The sequence below is a fragment of the Dermacentor albipictus genome, unplaced genomic scaffold (assembly GCF_038994185.2).
Source record: "Dermacentor albipictus isolate Rhodes 1998 colony unplaced genomic scaffold, USDA_Dalb.pri_finalv2 scaffold_27, whole genome shotgun sequence".
In the NCBI taxonomy this organism is placed as follows: domain Eukaryota; kingdom Metazoa; phylum Arthropoda; class Arachnida; order Ixodida; family Ixodidae; genus Dermacentor; species Dermacentor albipictus.
Genome location: NW_027225581.1, coordinates 3,600,509 through 3,622,391, shown reverse-complemented (window position 1 = coordinate 3,622,391; position 21,883 = coordinate 3,600,509). Strand labels below are relative to the sequence as shown.

At 47.9% G+C, this 21,883-nt stretch overlaps 1 protein-coding gene across 10 annotated transcripts in view; it reads right to left on the bottom strand.

Moving 5' to 3' along the window:
* LOC135910419 (uncharacterized) overlaps positions 1 to 21,883 on the bottom strand; it is a 299,314-nt gene that overhangs the window by 62,054 nt on the left and 215,377 nt on the right. For 9 of the 10 annotated variants that reach the window (XR_011509970.1, XR_011509968.1, XR_011509969.1 and 6 more), the window contains one exon: positions 10,698 to 10,949. Coding sequence is in view for 2 of the 10 variants with exons in the window: in XM_070529678.1 (XP_070385779.1) it covers positions 10,698 to 10,949 (252 nt within the window). In the remaining 8 variants the exon portion in view is untranslated. Of the gene's footprint in view, positions 1 to 10,697; positions 10,950 to 13,129; positions 13,238 to 21,883 lie in introns of all 10 variants that reach the window. The other variant, XR_011509973.1, reaches the window with a different exon arrangement.

Genomic DNA, 21,883 nt, shown 5'->3' with positions numbered 1-21,883 from the left:
TTACTGAAAAGCAGTTCATCACGCACATTAGATGTGCCACGCTCTATCATGCTTCGCCATTCTTAATCATGTTTTGTACTCTTGCCTAGCAAGTAAATATCATTACGGCTTTCCAATGCAAAAGGTTTTGAGTTTGTTTATTTTGGCATAAGGCTACTTCTGCTAAACGAACGTTCAGGAAATTGGCAACGACTCTGAAAGCATCACTTTATCCGCCTTATAAAAATGTTTATCAAAAGAAAGAAAGCGCTCTTAAGCCAGTGAACATTTTATTGCGACTTTCTTCTGCGTATTTTTAGCGTGTATTACCGTGGTGTGTGTCAGGCACCCCAACCTACTTTTTCGGTCAGGTACCAGCAAACCTAGACGATTCAATATCTTTACTTTAGTTCTACGTGCATATAGTGACTTTAGAGCACAAAATTTATCAAAACCGGCAATCTAAGCAAAGCCTGCGGTTTGTTTTGTTACACTATAGCGATAATTCTCAGTCATAGAAGAACCTCACCTATGCAATGTGCTCGCTACTTAAGGCATGAACAAAGAAAGAAAGGATTATGATGATCCTTTTAACATACTGAGACGAGCTTTGTCACGGTGAAAGTAACAAATTAAGATAACGTTATCATGTGAATGTCACCACTGAAGCACCCACGGTGTTGAGAAAAATAGAATGACCATTGTGGGAAGCACACAGCCCTTCTCAAAGGAAGAGGAGTTGGCCTTCTAGTTCTGTAATTATCGAATTGGTGTTTATCCCACCGTTATTTCTATATGGTTTTATGACTTTCAAACAACGATAGGCACATTATTAATTCCTCTTATTAGAGGCCTTTTCAAGCATACAATTTAGCTCGTAAATGACCTGAAATAGAGAATATTATATGGACACCGTGAAAAAATAGGCGCACACACTTAAGACTGCTAATATGTGGGCATGCGAAAGAATTATAGTTTGTTTACATGATATATGATCAGGTTTTGCTGATCGTAGCAAACCCTGACCAAGAAATGTGTAGGAGGCAGCGCGTTCCCTTTAATCACTCATGATGCCCATTGGCTGCGCGGTCTCGTGCCCAAGAAAGCACGCACTAGTCCACACTTTTAGACAACTAGATGGCAAGGACTGGACGTATGCAGTGACGCAAAACCCAGGCACATCTTTATTGAGCCACAACCGTGGAACCGCAGTGGTGGTTCCTTGGAAAATGCACCAAATTTTCTTTTTAAACAGTTCCATTGCTTACAGGAACATCAATGAGAAATGTGGGGTAAATCGAAGTATTTGCAGGTGTTTTCACTCTTTGCGCCATTAATCATTTTTGGTGGCATCGCACGGTCGCGCCACAGACGACGACGCCGGATTTTCGCCTAATCAGGTGAATCATGTTTTCGCATTATTAATGGTGTGACGTTACGCAGCGTTACGAGTGGTAGACTGGGCATGTGTTATTCAACCTAATTTGCATGTACATATTTAGGCGAAGAAAGAAATTGTCAGGAGGAGGAGTCCTGATTTTACTGCTATTAACATTCAGCACAGATGGTGTAACAGCCAACTTCTGGAGACACCGAAATTTACGATTTGCAAGGGGAATCTTAATCGCGTTAGCAAACTTTTGCTCTATAGCAAATTTTGTACCGCTGGCAGTGTAGAATTCAGAACAAATAATTTTATAATGACCTCAACAAAGTTCTTTATCTTTATTTTATTCATCGTAAATGGGGCTGCGTAAGCACGTCCCAATTCATCATCATCATCATCAGCCTGGTTACGCCCACTGCAGGGCAAAGGCCTCTTCTATACTTCTCCAACTACCCCGGTCATGTACTAATTATGGTCATGTTGTCCCTGGAAACGTCCTAATCTGATCCGCCCACCTAACTTTCTGCCGCCCCCTGCTACGCTTTGCTTCCCTTGGAATAGAGTCCTTAACCCTTAATGACCATCGGTTATCTTACCTCCTCAGTGCATGTCCCATGCCCATTCTTTTCTTGATTTCAAGTAAGATGTCATTAACTCGCGTAAGTTCGCTCAACCAATCAGCTCTTTTCTTATCTCATAACGTTACACCCACCATTCTTCTTTCCATAGCTCGTTGCGTAGTGCTCAATATAAGTAGAACCCTTTTCGTAAACCTCCAGGTTTCTGCCCCGTACGTGAGTACTGGTAAGACGCAGCTGTTGTTCACTTCTCTCTTGAGGGATAATGTCAATCTGCTTTTCATGATCTTGGAATGCCTGCCAAACGCACCCTAGCCCATTCTCATTCTTCTGATTATTTCACTCTCATGATGCGGATCAGCAGTCACTACCTGTCCTAAGTAGATGTATTCCCTTACTACTTCCAGTACATCGCTACCTATCGTAAACTGCTGTTCCCTTCCGAGACTGTCAAACATTTCTGCAGATTAATTTTTAGTCCCACCCTTCTGCTTTGCCTCTCTGGGTCAGTGAGCATGCATTGCAGTTGGTCCCCTGAGTTACTAAGCAAGGCAATATTATCAGTGAATCGCAAGTTACTAAGCTTTTCTCCATTAACTCTTATCCCCAATTGTTCCCAATCCAGGTCTCTGAATACATCCTGTAAGACGCTGTGAATAGCATTGGAGCGATCGTATCTCCCTGCCTGACTCCTTTCTTTATTGGGATTTTGTTGGTTTTTTATGAAGGGCTACGGTGGCTATGGAGCGGCTATGGATATCTTTCAGTATCTTTACATATGGATCGTGTACACCCTGATTCCGTAATGCCTCTATGACTGCTGATGTTTCGACTGAATCAAACGCTTTCTCGTAATCAATGGAAGCTATATATAAGGGTTGGTTATATTCCGTATATTTCTCGATCACATTATTGATAGTGTGAATTTCGTCAATTGTAGGGTAGCCCTTGGAATCCTGTCTGGTCCTTTGGTTGACGGAAGTGTAAGGTGTTTCTGATTCTATTTGCAATTACCTTAGTAAATACTTAGTAGGCAACGGACAGTAAGCTGATCGGTCTATAATTTTTCAAGTCTTTAGCGTCCCCTTTCTTATAGATTAGGATTATGTAAGCGTTCTCGCAAGATTCTGGTACGCTCGAGTTCATGAGGCATTGCGTACACAGGGTGTCCAGTTTTTCTAGAACAATCTGCCCATCATCCTTCAACAAATCTGCTTTTACCTGATCCTCACAAGCTACCTTCCCCCTTTCCATAGCTCCCAGGGTTTTCCGTATTTATTTAGGCGTTACTTGTGGGATTTCAAATACCTCTAGACTATCCTCTCTTCCATTATCGTCGTGAGCGCCACTGGTACTGTATAAATCTCTATAGAACTCCTTAGCCACTTGAACTATCTCATCCAGATTAGTGATGTGTAGGAGGCAGCGCGTTCACTTTAATCACTCATGATGCCCATTGGCTGTGCGGTCACGTGCCCAAGCAAGCACGCACTAATCCACACTAATTAGTGGACAAATTATAGAAAGAGTACACTGTGGAGCCAATAGCAAACCGCGAGGCACGCTGTCCGCTACTCCTTTCGTGCTTTCTTCAGGCACGCTGGGACAAAATACGCCATCAGTGCATAATGCCCATCATTATTAACACGTGCACTGGTTTGTCTTTATTGGGTGACGAAGTCTCACCCTCAAAGAAAATTAATGTTAACGCTCAGGGCAGTACGCGCCTATATGTATCATGAGTTTCTTGAATGTTATCGATGGTTCTGTTCGCTCTCTATGTCACTGAACCATGTGTAACCTCACTGCTTGTATTCGCGACGCGAATTATGTAGAAATTTGTGGAAGACACGCGTGCACCAGCGATAATTCTGGAACCTTCGATGACTGATGTACAAAAGCCGACGCGCTTGCCCCGCAGAAAAGATTTCGACCTTCGCCGACTGTGTTCGCCGCTATTCATGTGCTTTGAGCGTAACTTGCTTTTGTCGTCGGAGATTCAACGAAGAAAAAGTTAGTTTCATCATTCACAGTTTTGCAACTGTGCTCTTTACCCTCACTAGTACGTGTCATCTAGTGGAGGTGTTAGTGTGTTGAAGTATCATCAAACGCCCCTGCAAAGCCGTGATTCCAGCCCGAAAGCTGAGGAAAACGCGAATGTCCCCAAATGACAGTGAGTTAGCCATAGGCAGCAAAGAATGCTACCGAAATACCGACCTCTTCCTGAGATCACCGCAGGAATTAATCCCAAGCTAGCAACCTCAATGGCTGCCCCAGCGTCCCCATTGTGCTCTACAACCTCGGGACCTACCAACAGTCCATGGATCATCGATGGAAGGCCCATATACCTGGCTGGAGACTTACGAAAGAATCGCCACATTCAGCTGCTGGAACTCCAACGATACGATGGAACACTTACGTTTCACCCTAGAAGACGCCGCCAGGACACGATTTCAGAAGAGAGAGTGAACGCCGGCAACGTGTGACCTGTTCCGCAATGGCTTCCTGCCGACGTTTACGACTGCCGGGCACAATGAAAATGCCGAAGCTCTACGACAAGCCCGAGTGCAATTCCTCAACGAGAGCATCGCAATTTTCACGGAGGAGATGACTAACCTGTTCAGAAAGGCCAACCCCGACGTGCCAGAAGAAAATAAAAGGTTCACTTCATGAGGAGGGATGTCACGCAAGCGCTCTTCAATGGATGGATACGCAATGTGCGCAAAACAGTTGTCGAATTTGATTTCGAGGCCACAGACATCTAGAAAACACGCGAAATTAGCAACAGGCAGGTCAACCGGCGCGTGCTCCCAAGTACCTACAGAAAAGTTCAACCTCTGGGCACCGACGACCTGCGCGAGGCTGTCACAGAGGTCGCGCGAGAGGAGCTTCAGAGGATGTTCCCAAGATCGCAGTTTCAGGTTGCCTCGATCACTGACGTCGTGCGAGAAGACCACGAGCGGTCATTGGGAATTCCCGAAGGGCAGCCGCAATCGCCTGAGGAAGCCTGAAGCAATGACCTACGCCGCAGTCGCCCACCGTCAATTTAACCCGCAGCGCCCGCGGCAGGGTGCCGTAACAACGCAGTTCCCTCGTGCCACTACTGCCGCCATCTCGGCCACCCGTCGTTCAGCGCGGCCACCCAGAAAGCAGACTTCGGGCTCCGGACCACTTCGAAGAAGCGGGTGGTCTACCGCCGATGCACATACCGGGAAATGGGACTGCCAGAGCTCGCGGTCAACGCACCGCGACTTAAACTTGGCTAACGACCTCGCGTCATCGCCGTGTGCCTCGCCGCCACACAAGGCCGCCCTACGACCTTCCTACTCGCCGTCACTAGGTCGGGACCTGTCGCCGCAGCACTGGCCCTACACTGATGCAGCCCGTAGTCGGTGCGCAAGCCCATATCCGGCAAATTAAAAGCCGAACTGATGGAGATCCGGCTGCGGTACGTCGAAATACCGAAGATCCTCCGTTGACGATGGTGACAATTCAAGGCATGTCTCGACGACGTAGCAATTACACGACGCCATCCCGACGGAGACTTGAGGACAAGAACACGCAGACGAAAGAAGATTTGACGACATGACGTACCAACCAATGGTCAACGCGACGCAGCCACGATTCGACGCGAAGACCTAATCGCAACGCCAGACAAAAAACCACCGACTCGAGGTTCGTCTTGATGGCCGCGCAGTCACTGTTTCAGTAGATACAGAAGACGAATACTCCGTCATAAGTTGACTGTTCGCTGCCCAGTTGAATGGGCAGTTGATTGGAAGGCCCTCTAATTCGGCCAGCTGGAGGACAGCTGATAACAACGACTGGAATCTGCATGGAGAGAATTACCGCTCATGACCGGACGTTATCCTTCAGTGGTGTTCCAGAGACTTTATTCTCGGCATGGATTTTCTAAACCAAACGAGCGCTCTCATCCACCTCGAGTCGAAGTCGACGACGCTATCCGAAGATCAAGCGATACTGCGGAGAGCTCTCATAGTCACCATGCCTTGAGTGTGATCGAATATCTAGACAGCATCCCGCCTCGCTCCAGCATTGTCATTTCCATAGGCACAGAAACATCCGTAGGTGTAGAAGGTGGCATCGAAGGCGACCGAAGTCTACTTCACGACCGTGAAACTTCCATCGCAAAAGAGATTCCTGGATTGTACGGAAGTAAAGTGAAAGTGGCGCTGACAAACTTCAGCCAGAATTACAAGCACATCAACAAGGACACGATGATGGCATGCATCGAGGAAATTGTGGAAACCAGCAATGCGTTTGTCCTATCAGATCCGGTGGCATCTACCTCGATGACCATAGTTCTCAAACAAGACTTCGACTTGAATCCAGGTTTCCTCATGGGTGAGCAGCAACAACTCAAAAGTCTTAGACGATACCAAGGCTGCTTTTCGAAGTCATCGAGGTTTCAAAAAGCACCAGTTGCAAAACGTGGCATAGTAACCGCATTGTGTGTTCGACCACTCCTCCACAGCCCATACCGAGTTTCGACGAAAGAACGTGAAACTCTGCAGGTACGTCATCACTTGCGGAAATTAGCACGCGAGGCGGCGGGCTTAAAAACACGCGCAACATTTCGAAGGCCACGCCACTGTGCGTCCTTCCTCGAGATTATTCGGAAACCTGCCAGAATTCCCGCCAGTTTCAGTCGTTGTTTCTTCCCGACTGCTGGGACACGGCGCGCACCAGTATGCCTCGCCGGCGAGAGCATTGACCTCAATGCCCACGTGACAACTTCGGCGCCTGTGATTTGCTCACTCGGGTTTGCGGAAATGCGGAGCCGTGACGAATGTGGTTCGGGAAACACCTTCGCGCGGAATAAAATTTTTACCGCGACGTGTTTCGCGCCCTTATTTCAGCAAGCGAGGACGTACTTTAAGGTAACAATCAATTAAATGCTGCGTTCGACGTCATACAGCCATAGAAATGTCCATGGGCATCTCCTTTAGTCTTTGTGAAGAAAAGGGATGGAACCCTACGTTTCTGCGTCGATGATCGTCGACTGGACATGATCACAATAAAGGACGTACATCCTCTTCCACAGATAGACGACGATGCATGGGATCGGCTCTGCAACGCTAAATGCTTCTCGTCGATAGATCTCAGGCCTAGTTACTGGGAAATAGAAGTTACTGGATAATAAAGCGTGGATCGCGAAAATACCGGAGTCCTTACGCTAGACGGCCTATATGAGTTCAAGGGAATGCAATTCAGCGCGTGGACACGGTGTTAGCAAGGATGAAGTGGCGGACCTGTCTCTTCTACTTAGATGACGTCGTCATGTTCGGCGGGAATTTCTGTGATCACCATAGGTGGCTTCAGGACATAATAGAGGCCATCAGTCATGAGGGCTCATTCTGAAGCCGCAAAAGAGCCGCTTCCTTTACGGTGAGGGGCTGTTCTTGGGCCACGTCTAGAGCAAAACTCAAGTACGTCCTGGCCCACAGAATACATCTGCCATCGCTAACTTGTCACAGCCCACTGGCAAGATGTTCGTGTGAAGGTTCCTTCGCTTGCGTGCATAATAAAATCGCATTGTCAAGAACCTTTCGCGCATCGCCGAGACAGTAACCGTTCTTACAAATTCAGATGTCGAGTTTAGGTGGTCAACGCCGTAAGCGAAAGCCTTCGAAGCACCTAAACAGTGCCTGTAGTAACCACCAGTGCTCGACCCCTTCGACAAGTCGCCGACACCGAAAGGCACACCGACGCAAGCAGCCTAAGGGTCAGTGCAGTGCTATTTCAAAGGAAATAGGAATTCGAAAGGGTCATTGCTTAAGCTAGTCGGTCGCTGTCAAAAGAGGAAGCCGATTCTACGCCAGGGAAGGAATGCCATGCCATCATTTAGGCTGCCACGAAATTCCACCCTTACCTTTATAGCAGGCTCTTTACAGCCGTAAGCAACCACTACGCCTTGCCTTGGCTAGCAAAATTTCAGGACCCTTCGAGACGCCTCGCACATGAGAGTCTGAGACTCCAAAAATGTGATATAACCGTGGTCTACAATTTTGGACGGAAGCACTCTGATCCTGACTGCCTATCAGGCACGTCCAGTGTCCCACCGACGCAAGACAACGAGGATGACGACACCCTTCCCAGGAACCATGAGCACGGATCACTTCGCTGAATACCAACGAATAGACCCAGAGCTAAAAAGCCTCGTCAAGCATTTGGAAGGCAACAATGACGTTGTCCCCAGGGTACTTTGGCGAGGATTGTCTTTGTTTACCTTCCAAAACGACGTCCTCGTGAAGAAATTCTTGCCACTTCACCCAAATACCTTCTCGTTGTTCCCTCAGCAATGCGTCCAGAAGTACTGCACGCCCTACATGACCATTGGACCACTGGGCACCTCGGATGTTCCCGGACGGCATCGAAGATACAGGCAAGGTATTACTGGACCCGCCTGACCGCCGACATCGCACGTTACGTCGTCATGCTGACACTTTCAGCGACGTCAGACACCGCGGAAAGGGGCAGCGGGATTAATACAGCCGATGATTGAGCCTTCTTGCCGAACATTCTAAGCAATCGCGATGAACTTTTGCGGCCATTACCGACATCATGATCCGAAAATGAGTGGATCAGCGTGGCTACTGACTACCTTACGCGCTACGCCGAAACGAAACGCCTGCCTATATGTAGTTCTGCCTAAGTGGTGAGTCACTTCTTCGAGTATATACTGCTACAACATCGTGCCCCGGAAGTGTCAATAACTGATCAAGGAGCAGCTTTTACAGCAGAGCTCACGCAAGCCATTCTGCAATACAGCTAGACAAGAAACAGGAGGACAACTTCCTACCACCCGCAGACGAATGGTCTTATAGAGAGGCTAAACAAGACCCTCGCGGACATGTTGGCGATGTAAGTTGACGTCGAGCAGAATACATGGGATGCTGTCCTTCTGTACATAACCTTCGCTTATAACACGGCCACGCAGAAACAACGTGAATCACGCCATTCAATCTGATTTACGGAAGGAACCGGACGACGACTCTCGGCGCCATACTGCGGCGTGCCACTCACAAAGATAACCTCAACGTGGACACCTATCAACAGCGCGCACAAGGAGCCCAATAGCTCGCGTGCCTGCGCTTCAAGAATCAGCAAAGGACTGACAGCCGGCACTACAGCCTCCGACGACGCTACATGGAGTGCCAGCCCGGCGACCGTCTTTTAGCTCGACCCCAATACGCCGACGCCGTCTTAGTGAAAAACTTCTGCGACGCTGCTGCGGTACCTACAGGATCGTCCGACGAGTTGGCACACTCGAATATGAATGCGTGCCAGACGGCATTTTGATATCACAGCCGTTACAACCTGAAATAGTCTACGTTGTGTGGCTTAAGCCCTTCTACTATCGCTGAGAAATTTCGAGGCTCTGTTTCTTTCTTACATTTTCTTCACTAAGTGTGTTTTGCTTTTCGCTCTCCTCTTTGTAGCATCGGAACGATACTTTTTAAGAAGGGGGCACTGACACGTGTCCTCGTTTATCTTTGCTGGGTGACCGCGTTTCACTGTCTAAGAAGGGTCGCACACTGCAGTATACGCCTGCATGTATCGGAATTTCTCGAATGTTATTTATGGCTGTATGCGCAATCTGCGGTCACTAGTATGTGCGACGCGAATCGTGTAAAACTGTCAGGAATACACGCATGCACCAGCCAATAGTTTACAAACTTTGATGAGTCATGAATTAGTGGTGCCGAATGGGTGAAACTCTTCTTCGCGAATATACTGCTGCGACATCCTGTCCAGTAAGTGCAAATCACTGATCGAGGAGCGGCTTTTACAGCAGAGCTCACGGAAGCCATTCTGCAATACGGTGCCTACGCATGCGCCTCCGGGGCAAGCGCCTACGCACTTGCTCCGAAGAACAGAATTGACGGTTGCCAACTGTGCTCACCGCTATCGTGCTTTGAGGGGAACTTGCTTTTCTGGCACAGCTTCGACCAATAAAATGTTAGTTTCGTCAGTAAAAGTTTTGCCACTGTGTCATTTACCGTCACTACTACGTGACATTATGGCTGCACGCCATGGGCTGCCACTGAGAAACATTACAGCTTTAATTGGGCGTCCGCAACCACCCACGTACGCAGCGTGAAAGCTCAAGCGTGCGTAGCGGCGCGCGTGCGCACGAAACCATTTATTAGTTGGCAGGACGGAGAAATTCAGAAAGGGATTACCGACTCGAACGCGCAGGAGTCGGTGGTGAGCTACTCAGCGCCGCCATATGCCAGGTTTTCAAACTGTGTAGCCCATATCAGCCGCCATGAAGTCAAACTAGAAACCGAAGTCATATCTTCGGCCAGAGCAATATCCAAAAATACACTCTCGAACAGACGTGAGAACACGGGAGAGCGTCCAGCAAAGGCCGCAAAGCCCGCAGTGGATGCAACGCAGCTTTTGAAAAGCTGTCGGCGTGCATAAGATAAAGACGTTCTCCTTGTACTTAGCATGCGCACTGTCGCCTGGGCGTGTTTCGTGCTTAGGCATAGCTATTGCGGACGCCCAACTGAAACATGTCGATTATCCTGTTGAGCGCGACATTATTTCCACCTCTCGCTAAACTGTCAACAACCTGTGATGGAGCAAGCCATGCGACGCGGACTCACTGTCGCTATCAGCAGAAAAAATGAAATATTTTCTGAAGGCGCAGCCTGAGATGCTAGTTAGATAAGCATAGTGAACGTGTCTCGAGTAGGCTGGAATCACTTTCATTAGAAACTCACCCCCCATCGGTGTCTCACAAATGTTGCAGCAGTTGCAGTACCCAGACGGCTTGATTCGACCTCTACACCTCGCGGAGTTGAACGGTGGACAGGCAATTGATTTGCATAACTCTGCAGTGCAGGCGTTCTCGCTAAGGTCGAATAGCTGATTTCCCGTGCCGGAGTTGATTCTGGCGACCACGACGATACTCGTCACCCAGAAAAGCAGACGTAGCAATGGCATGTCGGGTCGACAACTTGATACGAACGTTCCTGCAATATACACAATAAAGTTGTCGTAAGGAGGCTGAAGAAATCTAGCGTCAAATAAGGTCATTTTCTTCATGAAAGCCTGTGTTTACTAGCTTTCTGATTGTCACTTGGCTATAGGGCCGCTCATTTTCATATAATATTGATGTTAACACGTAGAACATAGAATACGAACGTTACTGCAATATGCACAATAAACTTTTCCTAAGCTGGCTGCAGATATCTAGCGCCAAATTATACCATATTCTTCATGAAAGTTTGTGTTCACTAGGTTTCTGATTGTCACTTGGCTATGGGATCGCACGTTTTCAGATGATAGTGATGTATACACATAGAACATATTTCAGACGCTGTTGCACGGAAATTGTTATCTTGCCAGACATTGGTCACAGAAATACTAAGTGCATTAGTCGTCGCTTGTGCTAGATTTAAACAAAACAATGACGTCCTTAAGAAAACCATAATTGTCGTATCCTTATAAAAATTCATAATTTTATAGATCTAATAGGTTCATAATTTGGTTCCTTGACACTTTACAACAGCCGCCCTATTGATAATCTGACACAGCGTTGGAGGCCGTTTGTAAACACTGTACGTATACTGCAGCATTTTGTGAGGACCGTACGAATTTAGGTAGTCAATGCGGAAGGATATATAGTATATATTTACTGATGTATTCTATATATTGTTGAATTACCCGCACTGCTACGCCCACCGGGGATTGTTGCTTGGTAGGCAAGAATAAATGCAGAAGAAATCAATGAACCAAGTAGTTATCAAAGTGAATATGTAGTAATAGGTGGTCTTTGTGGGAGACACAATTGCGAAAGAATGAAGAATTAAAAAAATAAATGCATCGCTACATCTACGTTCCAGCATTATAATTTCGTACAGTACAGAGGCGTAGTCGCTACGTAAGCAAGAAAAATTACTCAAATATAACTTCACTCGGAATACCTACTACAAATAGTTCGCTATGAATCTGGGGGCGTATTACGAAACGATCACATTCCCGATAGTATCGCATTGGCCATGCCTATGCACAGCAAACCAATTAGCGTGCCCCTGACGGTGATACTATCGCATCTGGGATTGTATTGTTGAAGTGGATCGTATAAATATACGTCTCCTGATAAGTTGTCAGCACCTTAAAGAATGTATTGCAAGCAAAATTTATCGGGACACTGGTGGGCCTAACAATAACGGGCTAGGACTGAAATATTACGCCTCCCCCACAAGCTCTATTAAAAAGCAATAACATTAACGATTGGCAACGTTGTGAACCTCTCAAATGTTGAATTACCCGCAGCTGACCAATATCGCTGCCTAAAATAGTTTAAAAAAGAGACAACGGGTAGAATGATGCCTAATATTCGAGAAATCTTTTATACATGACGGCACGCCGTACGCTGTGATAATATGTAACATTTGTTGGCCGGGGAAATATAAACAAGTACGTGTGTCAATACCCCCTTCTTAAAGAGTATCGTCTCGATGCTGTAAACAGAAAAGCGAAAAACAAGAACACCCGCACAGTAAAAAAACAACAAAATAAAATGTTCGTCAGTGGGCGTAAAATTATTTAATTCGCATCACGTGGACCAATTTCAAGTCATATGCGGCGGCGCTGTTATAGCGAAATGCCTTCTGGCTCGACCCTTAGTCCAGTGTGCCACTACGTTGAATGATATTGAAGGGTACGAAATGGCGTCATAGCAGTTTCTGGGCCAGCCATCGTCGGTGTATCGGAGTCCAGACCCACGCACGGTCGCCGGGTTGGTATTCTACGTAGCGTCGTCGAAGATTGTAGTGCTAGCTGTCGGTCCTCTGCTGGTTCTTGATGCGGTAGTGGGCGGGCCTTATAAAAAAAATATTCAGTAAGAGCAGTCACTCCTATGGCGCCTAGCGGCCGAATCGACTGTCGCGGCCCAAGCGGATGGGATTAACTCTTTTTTGTTTCGGGCGCGCGCGTTTCAAACGCTAGCAGGCACGCGCTACGCCGGCTGCACTACTCGGTGCTTTTTTTTTCTTGCTCCTGCTGCTTAATCGCGCGCGCTTTTACTGCGCAATTGTATATTTAATTAAAATGAATGGGAACAATCTTTACAAGCCTCCATCGAATCAGTGCCAAATGCAATTTCAGAAAGTCGACGCCAATGCTTTGTAGATGAGGAAATGTTTACTTCGTTCTATGTAAACACTCATTCCGGGCTTTCCGTGCGCTCATCCTAGGTTGGGGCACCAGGTTGGCAGCAGTAGTTCCAGTACGAAGCTCCACCGGACGGCATCAGCTGAAAAAAGTAAATTACAAGCATTTTGGTATTTAGCCTTTATAGCAATAGTGCATGCAGACTTGAACCGTGCGAAAGTGGTGAATAGGCGACATTACAAATAAAGGCAATTCAGTTTTATGTACATGACATCGAAAATACCCGACTCATTCGAAGGCCTACTATAAATTATGAGGAAAAGATCTGATTTCCATGCCTTCCCCCACTCTCGGGCATAATTTCTTGTACTTTAGGTGCACAAATGCATGGGCCACTGCGCATTTCCAAATTAATATGGCCTAAGCTGACGCGATAGTACGCCATATTCAATGACGTGGCCACAACACAGACTTTAAGCCAGACCATGCTGGACGCTCGGAGAATCTCTTCTACTCGCATTCACGAGAACCGCTTGGGCGCAAAGCCTGTTTTCAGATGAGAGAATTTTCGAGTTCTTTGTTTTTGAGCCCCTCGGCGTTATCTTCTGCGCGTGATGCCAGCGCAAGCAACACACTCTCGTGTTATCACTCTTGGCAATCGCTCTTCGCTTCTTCGACAGGCGTGAGTACCGAAAGAAGGTATACGTTGACGAGCAATACAAAGTGTCGCAAACTTGCCTCACTAGCATTCAGTACACGCAAAATTAACTGTTACAACGGCCGGCTTTCATTTTTACAAACTGCTTCACAACTAAAGGCGCGGTGATCATGCCTCGAAAGTGCCCCCAAAATACCAAAAAAGTTACAATAATTTTCGGCTCGGAGAATACGTCACGAACTTGTCTCAGTAAGATTGAGCACACGCGAAACTAACTGCGGCGAGCAGCCAAGCTGCTTTTCGCTAACTGCGTCGCAATGGCGGGCGCGGTCACTGTGCTTGAAATGTACCGTAACAAGTAACGAAATGAGTTACGATAATGTTCGTGGTCCGACAAAGCGCCAGAACTTGTGCCGGTAAGTTTTAGTACAAGCGAAACTGCGTCACACGTCCCAACTGCTTTACGCTAACTGCGTCCAAGACCCGGAAGCGGCGAGCGAGCCTAAAAACTAGCGAAATAACTTACAATAATGTTGGGGCGCATTGAAAGCGTCGCAAACATCTCCCAGTACAAGCCATTAATGCAAATTACCTACGCCAGGACGGCCAAGCTCCTTTTTGACAACTTCGTCACAAATCTCAGTTCCGCACCGTAAAAGCCTAAATTTCTTGAAATGCATTGCAGACTGTCAAACAAGGTTTGTCACCTTGCCATAGGCCAATATTGTAGTGGTTCGTGTCGAAGTCCATAAGAAACGCAAGAATATGCCGGGAGACCAAAACGCTACATCCAAAAGAGACGTCACACGCAAAACCAGCATCGCTGGCTTCGGTGGCCTGTCTGGCGCATGAGGCATGCGTCTGTCGCTCCTAGCGTGCCGTTAGCATGTTGCTAGGAAATGCAAGAAAAATAATGCTATGTTCAGACTACGTTCGTAAGGCGCCGATTTTTCGTAACAAACGTAAGCGGAAGCGCAACAAGCGTATGCGTCTAGTTCAGACTGCGAACGTAAAGGTACCAACGTGCGCAATTCTCGCAAAAATCGTGGGTGAGAGTGTTAAAGGGTCGGCAACATTTACGACTGTTATGTTACGACCGTTGCGACACAGCCAATGACCGATAAGCTTTCGGCTTTCAACAACCGGTGACGACACTTCCGTCCTCCCGTCTGCAGACAGCTCCGGGCGCGGGAAGTGCCATTCCGCCATTCCGTGCGCACGATTGGCTGTGTTCGTGAAAATTTTTGCAGTGCGCCTTGCGAGACTGTTTTCAGTTCATCTGGTTTATCCGCCGAGGAAATCGATGGCCGCAGATGCGTGCTCCGAACCTCGATGAGTGGTCTCATTAGGTTTTCAAGGAAGCGGTACTGCTGGGGCGACATGCGCATGATGTTATGAAACATCGCAGCGTCACCAACTCGGAGCTTGGCGAAAAGGTTGTGAAAATCGCCGTCCGCGGCCCTGTCGAGAAATACTTGCCGCACCCACACCCTTCTACGTCGCCTTCGTCGTCTTTGGTCGATTAAATACATGACTATAAGTTTGTTTTGAGCGTGAATTTCTTCGATCTCGGCCAGCGCTCGCATGTTGGCAGGAGCCATATTGGACCGCTGGTGACGTCGATTCTGCAGCTCCAAATTTGATTGGCCTGTTGTAAAAGCCGTAATTTAAGCAGCAGTAAATGTGAACAAAGGTGCCGGCTTAACTGCCGTAACGTTTTTTACAGCCGTTACGTTCGATACGCCAAAAGAGCTGTTACGCGCGTTACGACCGTAGTGTGAACATAGCGTAAGTCGCAAAGTATACGTTCATTATGCGCAGAACTTTCAGTTTTAGCGGGAAGGAATTACAAAAATAAAACGTTGTCTGTAAGTTCACTTCACATTATTTTTTGTCGATGTTCGCGTGAACTAACTTATGATAACACTAGCCGTGACGTGTTTCCTGTTGCAAGTTCTCGCCGAGTGTCCCTTTTTATCGAATTTCTTTCTCTGTGGGCGGGCTGTCGAGCTTCCTTGGCATGGTGGAGATAGGGGGCTACGTCGAGATTTTCTTCATCGGTGACGCGCGCCAACGTGGCTACGAAAGCACTCGACGGGTTCCTTCCCCAATCCAACTTGAACGGCGTGATTTGAGCTGTTTCTTGCACTACTGTGTTATAAGCGAAGGTTACGCACAGCAGGATGGCTTGCCATGCCTTGTGCTCGAAGTCGACGTACCTTACTAGAGTTTAGCCAATCCATAATACCATTCGTCAGCGGGTGGTACACAGCTGTCCTCATGCGGCTTGTCTGGATATATTGCGGAATGGCTTGTGTCAGATCTGCTGTAAAGGCCGTTCCTGTGTCCGTAATCAGGACTTCGATGTAATCAGGACCATCTCGCAGCAGGATGTACTCGACAAAGAATTTTGCCCTTTGGCTGTACTACCTTTCAGCAGAACTTTCGTTTCAGCGAAGCGGGTGACTAAGTCCGACGCCATCACCATGTACTTAATTCCGGATTTTGACATTGGAAAGAGTCGCAACAAATCCATCTCGATTGTCTGACATGGTCGGCAAGGAGGTTAGATCGGCTGTAGTAATCCCGCTGGCCTTGTCGGTTATGTGTTGCCTCGCTGAGTCTCGGCATGTCTTGACGTAATGGGCAACGTGACCTGTGAGCCGCGGCCAGTAATACCCTTCCTTTATCTTAGAAACCACGCAGAAGAATCCGAGGTGCCTAGTCGCCGGATCATCATGCAGAGCGCGCTGTAAGTATGGGCGCAGTGCCGAGGGAACAACAAGTAGGCAGACAGCGCAGACGACTGATAAGTTCTTTACGTGTACTTTATTTTGCAACAAAATGGAAAAACATCTTCGCTTGAATGCTCTATGGAGAACGTACATTTTGCCTTCCAAATGCTCGACGAGGCTTTTTAGCTCTAGGTCGGCTCGTTGCTTTTCAGCGAAGTCATCCACCCTTATTCTACCAAGGAAGGCGACATCCTCCTCGTCGTCTTGCGGTTTCGGATCTATGGGTTCGCTTGATAGGCAGTCGCCTTCGAGTGCTTCCGTCCCGACTTGTAGACGACGGTGATGGGAAATTTCTGGAGTCATAGACTCCATCGTGCGAGGAGTCCTTTTGGGTCTTTTAAATAAATTTGCCGGCCAACATAAGGCATTGCGGTCGCTTACGACTTTAAGTGCCTGCCGCATAAATAAGGGCCAAATTTCGTAGTGTCCAAATGATGGCAAGGTATTCTTTTTTCGTAGTAGCATAATTGGCTTCCACTTTCTACAGCGATCCACTAGCGCAAATAATGTCCCTTTCTAAGCCGTATTTCCTTTGGACTAGGGCGGCATCGAGGCGTAAGCTCCTTGCGTCGGTGTGAATTTCGGTGTCAGCGTCTTCGTAGAAGTGGCCGAGCTCTGGTAGTAACTGTAGGCGCTGTTGAAGCTCTTTGAAGGCTTCAGCTTGCGGCACTGGCCACTTGAAATAGAATTCTGATTTCGTAAAAAAGGTTGATGGCTCGGCGATGTGCGAAAAGTCCTTGACAAAGCACCTGTAATAGGCACACAATCCGAGGAATTTGCACACGGCTTTGCACACGGACTGTGGCAAGTTAGCGATAACAGGTGTCTTCTATAGATCAGGCCACACTCCATATTTGCTGTTGACGTCACTCATGAAGAACCTCGTAGTGAGCGAAGCGGCACTTTTGTAGCTTCAGAGTGGGCCCTGTTGTGAAGTAGGGAGTCCGTGCGGGCGACGAGGTTCCATGTATGGTACCGTACCAGGTGAAGGGAGAAATGGTTCCGAGCAACGTTTAAGAGAATGAAAAATGGAGGATTATATTATAAAAGTACATGGTTCAGTTTGACAATACAGCTCCAACTGTCGTAGTGCACTGCGCTAGCGTCTTTGCATGTCCGAGTGCCTGACTGTTTCCGAGCGTCCCCCTCCTCTCTTCACAGCCATCTGGATCCACTTTTTACGCCCTGCATCGTTGTTCTTCCGTCAACTTCACCAATGCAACACCAGGAAACCGTTGGCATCAGGTCCCACCAGTCCAGAGGTTTGTTGCCCTTTTCCTACGAAGCTAGTTCTGTCGAAACACGCACATCACTGGCACAAACAGCGGAACTGGGAAGGTACGCTGACTCCATCTCCGGCGGGGTTGTAACAAGTTGGGCAGCTGATAGGTGTGAAGAATCGTAGCCTTACACGGACCTCAACTTCGGCGTGGAAGTACACCTCATTGCAGGAGACCGTTGGCTCGTTTCCCATGATTGCTTCATCCATGACCGGAGTTGTGTCGCGGAAGGAACGACTGACCATAACGGCCTGGATGGGCTCTTCGTGACGGTCAGGAAAGACAACGTTGCTATCTACAGGCGGGCTCCCTTGTCGTAAATGATGAGGCGTGACAACTGCATGTCGCCGGGGTGGCGCCTCACCCCCCTTCCGCATTCTGAAGGGCCGCCGGGTAACACACAAGCGAGCCACCTTGACGCAAACGATGAGGCGTGACAACTGTATGTCGCTGGGGTGGAATTCCCAACCCTGAATAGCCGCCGGGCACAATATCCCTCATGGCTGATTGTCTCTAGTACCGTCTGAAACAGGCTGAGGTGGTGATCGAAATTTCCGCCGAAAACGATGACGTCATCTAAGTTGACAAAGACAGGTCCAGCACTTCAACTCTGCTAACATCGTTTCGATTGCGCGCTGAATGGCATAACTTTGAACTCGTAAAGGCCGTCCGGCGTAATGAAGGTGGTCCTCTCGCGACCACTCTTGTTGGCTTCTGTTTCTTCAGATCCATCGACGAAAAGTATTTAGCGTTGTCTAGCCGATCCAATGCGCCCTCATTCCGTGGGAAGAGCTATACGCCCTCCTTCGTGATCTTCTTTAGTCGACGATATTCGACGCAGAAGCATAGGATTCCGTCGTTCACCATGACTACAGGAGGTGCCCAGGGCCTTGCGACGGCTAGATAATGTCGTCCTAGAGCAGTCTCTGCCGGGATGGCGTCGTTTCGCTGATACGTCGTCGAGTTTAATCTTTAGTTATCTTCGTTGTCGGCGGAGGATCTTCGGCATTTCGACAGATAGCGCCCTAGTGACGGCGAACGAGACGGTCGTCGAGGGTTCCTCTCAGTTGCGTCGAGGTAGTCGGCAATATCAAAAGGGCGTTCACATTGGTATGGGCGCGGTGCGTTCACGGTGAACACTCGCAGTCCCAAGCTGCGGCATGGGCATCGGCGGTAAGCATGAGCGGCCTCCACGGCATGACAGCAGAGTTGGTGATCGAAGGAGCACCAAATTTCCGTCTTCCTCGGGTAGATGCACTGGGTGATGCGTGGGAGGGCTGGCGGTGGCGGCGTGGACGGCGGAACTTCTTGGTCGTTACGGGGCCCTGGTGCGGTCGCGGAGGGTGTCCTTGATGGTGGGCGACGGCGGCCTAGGACATCGCTTCTCTGTGGGGTTGGCGGCGATGTCAGAACTTCTAGTAGTTCCAGTGACAGCTGAATTTCGTCTCGTACAACGTCAGCAATCGAATTAACTTGTATGCTGTGATGCTGGGACGAACTACCGGAATTCTTCTCGCACAACTGCCCTTATCATCTCCCGCAAATAATATGAGCAGGGTGCTTGAAGGTCTGCGCTGTATGGAATCAAGAGGCAGTTTTACAGACTAGTACGCGTTTCGAATGTTTTCTCAATCGTTGTTGCCTCTGTCGAAAACTAAGGTACGGTCTTCGAAGGGTTACGAATCAGTCCAGCGAAAAGCGCTGAATTTACACCACGCACCAGGAAATGAATTTTCTTTTCCTCAGACATGCCCGGGTCGGCGTGGCGGCAAAGGCGGGTCATCGCTTCTGTGTAGATCGCAACCCTCTCGTTTGGCAGCGGCGGACGGGATTCCAGTATTACTTCGGTCCTCGCTCTCCGGCCACAGACTAGTGATGTCTTCAAAGCAAAAGTAAACATGGCACAGTTTCTCGTTGCGGTTTGAGTCATTGAAGAAATGGGCTCCTTCATATGTTTCATACCAGTGTTCTGGGTCTTCAAATGACGATTCGCGGAAGGTCGATCATTTCCTGGGCTGCTGTAGCAGGTTCCGTTTAGGTGGATTGCGGACTGTCATCGTGGTTGCTGTTGTGGCCATGCACTTCCTGCTCTTCTAAGGTAGAAGTTCGTGCTCCGGGGCCGATCTAGTAGCCTAAGGCTTCCCCAATGGTCCGAGACTACATTGGTTTGTCTTCGTGGTCCTGACTTGGATCACGACTTGTCGGGGGCGTCCGGTACATGAACACAAAGCACCTCCTTTTTGAAAAAAATGAGACTAGAGAAGTACGATAAATGCTGTACGCTATTATTGCTTCGTAGCGTGCACGGTTTTTTTATAGACCTAAAGAGTTCTCGTCAACTGTACCCTTTCTCATAAACTGAACGATTTCACGTGGAATGAACGATTTCTCGTTGACTGCATATTTTCTCGTACTAAACGTGTGCATAACATTGCGTTCATGACAATGAACGAAGTTCTCGTCCATCATAAACGAGTTTGTACGAACTGAGTGCATACGAGATGAACGAGCTTCTACGACCTGCAAGAGCATGAACCCTAAAAGATATTGGCACTTCATTTACATATTTACTATAAAAATGCAAATAAAAATCTTGTAATTGATACTACATGCATGATCACTTGTGCTGGCCTTACTACAGTGTTGTCTTTCTCTAATGGTTCGTTCAAAATTCTACGGTAAAGAGTAATATTGAGGTGAAATTATCATCTGAAGTAATGGCTTGTATGATTAAATGAAGGAGTATACCTTAAACAGGTTCGGTTGCACAGCCTCTCATGTTTTCATTATCAGTGATGTCCTCTGAACTTTACTTTTTCAGGTGCTCTGTAAGGGATCTCACTCAAGCAACACATTGCATTACTCAACTGTGAGGAGACTGGGTGTTCAAAATACCATTTGAAGGTTTACTAAACAACGCTTGTGAGATGTATGATATGGTGGTGCTTAGGTAAACAACTTCTTCTCACTTATTCCCGCAAGAGCACCTTGAGACTCAAGGTGATGGTGCTTGGCGCCACCACGGACCTTTAGCCCCCATACCGAAGCTGTAATCCGCACCGTGGCGACAGGTTGTAAGGTGAAGGGTAGAAACCATGAACGGTGGCGGTCGGAGCCATGGTCAAGCCCCGGCCGACGGGCTCCCCGTCTGTTTACCAGGCGGGGGACTCCGGGACCTTCTTGTGTCTATGAGGGTGAAACACAAGTGACACAATAGGAACCCTTAATCCATACATGCCACATGGATTCTCAATTTCCCCCTCTAAAGAAAAGCGATCGGAACCGGAAACGGTACCGCACCGAAGCAATCAAAGTTGCAACTCAGAAATGTGCTGAAAATTTTCCACAGTTCCTGGTAGTCCACGCTGTTGAGCAAAACGCTCCCGTGGCCACTCTATCAGTGTTTGTGATACAGAAATGGCTAGTAGCTAACATAGGCGAAGAATATGAAGCAAAGAAACTGTCCTCAGGAGATCTGCTTGTAGAAGTCAAATCCAAAAAGCAAAGTGATGCGCTACTCGCGCAAAAGAAGCTTGCTGACCTTACCATTACTGTAACCCCTCACAGAAGCCTGAATAGCGTTCAGGGAGTAATTTCTGAGCGGCTGCTAATGACAGAGAACGAAAATGAGCTCCTCGAGAATTTGCGAGACCAAGGAGTAACGTCCCTTCGCCGCATAAATATAAGGCGCAACGGCGAAGAAAAAACAACACCTCACATCGTACTAACATTCGGCAGCACTCGCTTACCCGAGTCTGTCCGGGTTGCATTCATCAGGTGCCCAGTGCGCCCATACATCCCTAACCCTAGGAGATGTTTCAAATGCCAAAGGTATGGGCATGGCAGCAACACATGTAGAGGCAAGGAGACCTGTGCCAAATGCGCCGAAACCGAGCACAATACTGACAACTGCCAAGCAAGTGAAACAAAGTGTGCAAATTGCAACGGTCCACATGCAGCGTACTCACGAACCTGTGAAGTATTCAAAAAAGAAAAACAAATAATCAATCTAAAAGTACGAGAAAACATATCTTACCCTGAGGCAAGGAAAAAGT